Source organism: Castor canadensis, chromosome 14 (genome assembly GCF_047511655.1).
Source record: "Castor canadensis chromosome 14, mCasCan1.hap1v2, whole genome shotgun sequence".
Lineage (NCBI taxonomy): Eukaryota > Metazoa > Chordata > Mammalia > Rodentia > Castoridae > Castor > Castor canadensis.
This window is the reverse complement of record NC_133399.1, coordinates 34,928,741-34,935,754: the sequence shown is the minus strand read 5'-3', so window position 1 is coordinate 34,935,754 and position 7,014 is coordinate 34,928,741. Positions and strand designations below refer to the sequence as shown.

General features: G+C 42.9%; 1 protein-coding gene across 1 annotated transcript; it reads left to right on the top strand.

The window, feature by feature from the left end:
* Positions 1–1,490: 1,490 nt before the first annotated feature.
* On the top strand, positions 1,491–2,054 carry LOC109694014 (putative methyl-CpG-binding domain protein 3-like 3). Its single transcript, XM_020175661.2, has one exon. It carries the CDS (start codon positions 1,491–1,493, stop codon positions 2,052–2,054), a length of 564 nt encoding a protein of 187 aa, XP_020031250.2.
* The last annotated feature ends 4,960 nt before the right edge of the window (positions 2,055–7,014 follow it).

The window sequence follows — 7,014 nt, the reverse complement described above, 5'->3', positions numbered from 1 at the left end:
CTATACGCTGTCACGTGATACGTCCTTGTGTAAAGGTCACTCGCACAGGGAGTCAGAAAGACTTAACCTGAAACATTTTGTTGTTAGCACATTCAATTTTATTCAAATTCATTTTTTAAATTGAAGATTAAGCTCTAACAAATCTTGTTACTGTTTAGGTTTATCAAGAATTTCCACAACTTAAGAAGCTAATCATAAAAATTTCACTATAAAGTTCTGACAATAGAGAAAGAAATCTTTTCTTTTGGTGGTATTGGGGTTTGAACTTAGGTTTGAGCTTGCTAGCGGGTTCTCTATACTTAAATCATGCCCCAAATACCTTTTTGATTTGGTTATTTTTTGAGCTAGAGTCTCAAATTTTTCCAGGGTCACTTTGGACCTTGATCGTGCTATTTACACATGCTGAGTACCAGGGATGACAGTTTTTTGCTTCCTTACCCAGCCTCTTTTATTGGTTGAGATACAGTCTCTGGAACTTACTGCCCAGATTGATCTCTGTTTTTGATCTTCCTGATCTCTGCCTACTGAGTAGATAGGATCAGAGACTTCAGCCACAAGGCCTGGCCTAAAAAAAAAAATCTTAATCACGTCGTACTGATCTCCAGATGGGAAGGCAGATGCCACAAGGCACCCAGTGTGGCCATGGTTAATAGTGTAAGCTTTTTTTAAATTGTTTTGTTTAATCTTATGGGCGGTGGAGTGGCTCATATTGTAGAGCGCCTTCCTAGCAAGCATGAGCCTTGAGTTTAAACCCCAGCATTGCCAAAACAATAAAAAATAAAAACCTAACATGGACTTTGGACCAGACAATGCTAACACAAAAAATCCTGCTGAATATAGAAATCTTGTTTCATTCTATAATACTTAAAAAAACTTCTGCTCCACAAATGTCTACCTTACTTAATGTCAGCATTCAGCCCTTTTTATTTTTTGCTTATTTGGTCTGTGTAATCTCTGAAATCTCTCTCATCTGTATTTACTTGTTTAGGCAATGTGGAGTTCATTAGATCTGTAGGTAAACTTAGATGGTGCACATCAATCTGTCATGTGAAAACTGGGATCCCTGGATCTCAATTACGGAGGGTCAGGTAATGACAGGAAGAGAAGAAAACATAGCTCCCAAGGAGATGGAGAGAAAGAGTCTGCACTTGGCTCTATTATATAAGTTGACCTTTCTATCGTTGAAAATTTCACCTGCTATGTGATGTCCGAAGATCCTTGGAGGTATGGAGCTGGAATCTGCAGCAACACAAGGAACCAGGAAAATGAAGATTCTGTGACCCCACACCAGTCATATGTGGGTTCCAGAAATCTGAGTGTTAACAAACTTTCCAGACAACTGTGATACCCAGCATGATTTGTGAAACTCTTTGAGGGGACGGGAGGGTGGAAACTCCCAATGAACTAAGAAAGTTCTCCATAACTGGGTAGACTCGTTTTATTAAAATGTCACTTATATTTTTCTTTCAAAGGGGAGGCTGAAGAGAAATATGATACCTGAGGCTTTGGAGAGGAAGAAAAGAGTCCCCGTGGCCAAGGGCAGGCACAGAGCTGGAGCAGGGGCCGCACTGCCTGTGAGGATGACCAGCTGCATCTTCAAGAGGCCAGTGACAAGAATCACTGCCCACCCTGGCAACGAGGTCAGGCGCAGACATGGGGAGGAGAACTTGGAGAAGCCCCAGCAGCTCTGTGCACTGAGGAGACTGCAGGGCCTCCAGGTGCACAGCAGTGAAGGACAGCTTTTAACTGCACTAGACTTTGAAAGTGCCTCAAAGATTATTTCCTTGGGAATTCAGGGTAAATCCCCGGGCCAAGCTGGTGCTGAGGATCTGCGGACTTGCCCAGAGCCCAGCCCTGGCCAGGTTCCATATCAGAGAGAGACAATCCCAGGAGGTCTTCCTCCATCTTTCTACCACCAAGAGGTGACATCTGCAGACATCCGAAGACAGATGAGGAAGGTGAAGCAAGCCAGGAAGAGGCTGGCTGAGGCTGTGAAGGCAGACAGCCTGGCCAGAGAGGCAGAGAGAAGGAACAGCCAAGATGAGTGGTCCTAAAACCAGATGCAAACCAGGAGATGGTCCTGAAGAGAGGTCACCAGGAGGGATCTTTCTATTTTACTTGTCTGTCTTTTAATTTCAATCCTGTCCTCAGCCATGATCTTGTTACACCCCACCTGTTCTTTATTAAATTGTCTTTGAAAAGCAAAAAGTTTTGAAGAGTGGATGGTTGTGTGGGATTATGTTTCATGTGGGGAAGAAGGATTTCCTTGGTGGTAATTTTTATGTGTGCATGTATGTGTGTATGTACGTGTGTATGTGTGTATGCATGTATATATTTATTTTATTGTTGTGCTGGGAATACATTGTGCCATTTATAAAATTTTCTACAATATGTCAAACATATCATACTTGGATTCACCCTCCTTACTGGTAATTGTTCAATTGTAGTTTATTATTACTTTTACTCATTTGTATTAAAATCTCCAGGGAGTGATTTACCCTGAGGGACTACTTACTGTTTTCCACTTAAATATTCTTCTCATAGTACTTACATTTGAAGGTAGAGATTCTTCGAAAGTAATGGTAATTTAATTTCATGAAGACAGTTAAGGTTGTTTCTACAACTAGTTTTATTTTCTATACTTATATTAATTTTAATTGTGTAGCGTAACCCAGGGCTTGTGCACAGGAGGCAAGTGCTCTACCACTGAGTTACATTCCCAGCCCCAACATCTTATTTTAATGTAAATTCCCCCTTTTTTTTCTTTTTATGCCATGGGACCTTTTCATGTGAAAATTACATGATGGATTTGATAGTATTAGCTCCTTATCAGTTATGTAATTATTATCTCATTGAATTTTTAATAGATTTGACTGTAGAGTGGAAACAATGAATGCACTCTGTGAGCATTTTCACTGACACACCTTGGCAGTAGGACCACTGGATGAATTCCCACAGTAGACCCTGAGTGAGGGCTTTTTGTCTGCCTTCTAGTCATAGAGTGATTGTTCAATAAATGAGATGAACCAGACCTTGCAACAGTGTCATATCATAGAAGGATTAGAGAAAGTCTCACTACTCTATGAGTAGTAAGGAAAAGCCATTATGTAGGTGTGATGGCACATCTTGATTGTCACCTTGATGAGATTAAGAGATTCCAGGTTTAATGAAGGGGACACTGGGTGTGACAGTGAGCACAGCTCCAGAGCTGATGAGATCATGAGGGCCCTGACCTAATGGTCTAATCCATTGGATTCATACTGTACAGAGACTCTTAGGAGGCATGGAATCTGGGGAGAGTTGGAGGAAGTGGGTCCCTGGTAGATGACTTTGAAGTGTGTATGGTGGTCCTGGCCTCTCCTGTTACTCTCTTGGCTACCCATCCACCAACAGGTGAGTAGCTTTGCTCCACTGAACCTCCACATGCCCTCTATGTCAGGATGCTCTGCCACACCAGAGCCCAGAAACAAAGGACTCTAGCCGCTCAACCCATGAGTCAAAAGAAATCTTTCCTCCTGTAAACTGACATTTCTCAGATATTTTTCACAGTGTCAAAAACTTTTAGCACCTTAGTTTTGGAAGAATCCAGCATTTTCCGGACTTCTCTGAAGAACTTTGGGCAGAGTGGTTGAGTTGTGGTAGGGAGAGGCCCTGGCTACAGAGGGTGAAGAGCGAGTGAGAGACGGATAACCCTGTCTTGATCATCCTCATCTTTGGCTCTACCCTGATGAATAGTCCCCTCCCAGTCCTGAGGCATTTAGTGCAGGTGTTAGCCCCACCTAATTCCGCAGTGGGAGGAAATATGAATATTCTACATCCCCGCTAGTCTGCACCCCGCAGAAGGATTTCCTCAGGGTGTTTCCTTCCAGACTTGGAATCCCGGGGGTGTAGTTGAGGGAGGGCACCGTGTGGGAGTGGCTGCAAGGCTATGTGACCACCTGGGATGAAAGAACAGAATAGGCAGGCATAGGAAATGGTTATTACAAGGGCTGCCCTGTAGTTTCTGCTGGGTATTGAGGGGGGGAGCGGGAGGGGGCGGAGTGGGTGGTAAGGGAGGGGGTGGGGGCAGGGGGGAGAAATGAACCAAGCCTTGTATGCACATATGAATAATAAAAGAAAAATGAAAAAAAAATTAAAAAAAAAGGGCTGCCCTGCTCCTCCTTTGTAAAAAAAAAAAAAGTGTATGTGCCCAGATGTGATACACTCAAGTTGAGTGAGCTAAGTACTCACTCTATGATTTCTTTCTTCAATTCCTCTCTTGTACTGAAATATTGAATTGTGCCAGCCATGAGAGTACAGGCCTATAATCCTAGAACTTGGGAGGTAGAAAAAGCAGGAGTCTTGTGAGTTTGAGGCCAGGCTGGGCTACATGGGAAGACATTATCTCAAAAAAAAATAATAAAAAAAGAAAATATTGAATAGACTTTTCTCTCCTATGCATTTCAATAATTCCAGACTCATTTCCCAGATGGACTGAATGATTTTGGTGCATTATACTGCAAAGTGAAGGAGTTAGGGTTTGTGGTCATTGGAGACCTAGGAAATTTAAATGATGGAATTAGGCACGGCCCTGACCTTCAGGGCATCTTTTGATTAGCCAGCATGTAATTAGGATTTTTACACAAAGTTCTAAATTTTTATGGTTTGGGGGAGAATAAAAAGTCCCATAGTTTCCAGATACAGTGGCTCATATCTCTAATCCCAGCTACTTGGGAGATAGAAATTGGGAGGATTGAGGTCTTAAACCAGCCTGGATTAAAAAAAAAAAAAAAGCATGATCCAATTTCTTTTTTTTTTTTTTTTTTTGAGGTGGGGGGTGACTCTGTAGTGCCCTAAGGGCCCTGAGTGTGGATCAGACTCTTTACCAGGCTGGGGAGGGCTTATGGAGAGGTTGAGTCAAGGGTCACTTCTCTGGCATGTAGCTGGATCCCCAGGGAGCATGATCCAATTTCAACAAAACAATCTGGGCATGGTGGCTGATGCCTGCTATCCCAGCTCTGCAGAGGCCCTTGGTAGGAAGACGGAGTAAAAACTCACAATCATAATTGAAAAATAACTGAAGCAAAAATGGCTGGGAGTGTGTGGCTCAATTGATGGAGCACCTGCCCAGCAAGAGCAAGCGCCCAAGTTCAAACCCCAGTACTGCAAAAAAAAAAATGATTCAGTTCATATTCAGTTTCTGTTGAGAGCACTGTTTAATGATGCTCTATCAAGCCTTATTTTGTGACAGCGGAATGAGAGGTACTTTTCTGGGGATCTATTTGATACTTTTATTGCAGAACATTGTGGGTTGTCTGTTGAGACTCGCGTGGTCAGCTATGACTGGGGCTGCTTATTGGAATTCCCATTGTGTTAGTTTGCCACTGCTGTAATAGAATACACAAGCTAATCAGCTTCTAAAGGAAAGGTGTGTTTTGGCTGACGGTTTTGGAGGTTCTAGTCCATGGTCCACTGATCTTGTTGCTTTGGGCCTTTGGCAAGGTGGCACATGATGGCAGAGCAAAATCATTCACATCATAGTCAGGAAACAAAAGGAAGAGGACAGGGCTGGTTTCTACATCCCCTTTGTGGACATGTCCACAAGCCCCACCCCCCCAAAAGCTCTACCTCAATAGCACCACCCTGGGACCATGCCTTCAACATACGGGTCTTTGAGGACATTCTAGACCCAAACCACAGCAATCATCACCTCTCATTTGGGGAGGATGGAGGTCCTGCTGATCAGATCCCATCTTTTTTGTTTGGGGCCGATAGTTACTGAAGAGGAAGATAGCCTTGAAACAGGGTTGTAAAACATGGTAAACTGTCAATTAAAAGCTGTAACCTTGGACAGAGCTGTGAGGAATTGCCCATTGCATGCAAAAGTTTGGGACCAAGATGAAAGGCACCATGCAGAGATAAGCACCCATTCCTGCCTTCCTTTGTCTCCACTTGTAAATAAACTTTAAAAGCAGGCCTCCCCTGCTATTCTTATCTAAACCTTAGGTCTCTAACCCACTACTAGCCCTACTTTATGGGAGAGCACATTCCTTGTAACCTGATACCCTGCATTGCCTTTTAAATATCCTGTGAATCCTTTGTTTGGGGCTCAGACACAGGTACACGTCTGGGCCCGCTAGCGTAAAATTAAAATCTGAGTTCTCCGCTCCTCCGAGTGTCGCTTGGTTTCTCCTCTGACTATATTGCCACAACATTACTATCCCAGGTCCTGTTGCCTCTGGTTTTGGAGCGGCCTGGTGGTTCCTTATTAAGACTTCTGTGAGCACTGTTGCGGGGTGTCATTTTCTGGTGCTCCCGTAATGTGTAGTTCTGTGAGGTAGACTCCGACGTCTCTTGAAGTGCCTTCGGTCATTTTTAGTTTTGGGGAAGTTCAGTTCAGTATATTTTCAAGAGCAATTTATTTTGGAAAGGTTTGCACATACACGAAAGTTATAAAACAACACAGGGTCATCTTTTACAGTTCACATTCATGTATATTTAGTTGCATTTTATGTTTCCTGTTGACCTTAATTCTTGGACTTATGTGCAGTCCTCCCTTGGTATCCGCGGGGGATAGGATACAGGATTCATCCAAGGATACCAAATCCGTGAATGCTCAGGGCCCGTATGTAAAATCTCCTATCAATTGCATTGACCCTGCACCTGCTCCCATGTACTTTACACTGTCTTCAGATTATTTACACCTAATATGATGTAAATAGCTGTGTGAACTCCATTTTAGGGAAAACGACTATAAAAAAGTCCAGATGTTCAGTACAGATGTAAATTTTTTCCACTTAGTTCCAATCTGCAGTTGGTTGCAGCTGTGGATATGGAACTCAGGACCACAAAGAACTTACTGTGTCTCTGCGTGGACTCATTCTCCTTCAGTCTGAAGAAATTTCTCTAGTGTTTCTTGAAGTGCATGTAGACTGTTCATTCTTTCAGCTGAAAAAAAAGAGTCCCAATGGAAACATTTTTGACAAATACTCTCTTAAGTTGCAAAATTTTAGATTGGCATGTATTGTCTTCTTG

Excerpts from the sequence above, each read along its gene's own strand:
- LOC109694014 (XM_020175661.2), top strand. The coding sequence starts at position 1,491 with ATGATACCTGAGGCTTTGGAGAGGAAGAAAAGAGTCCCCGTGGCCAAG.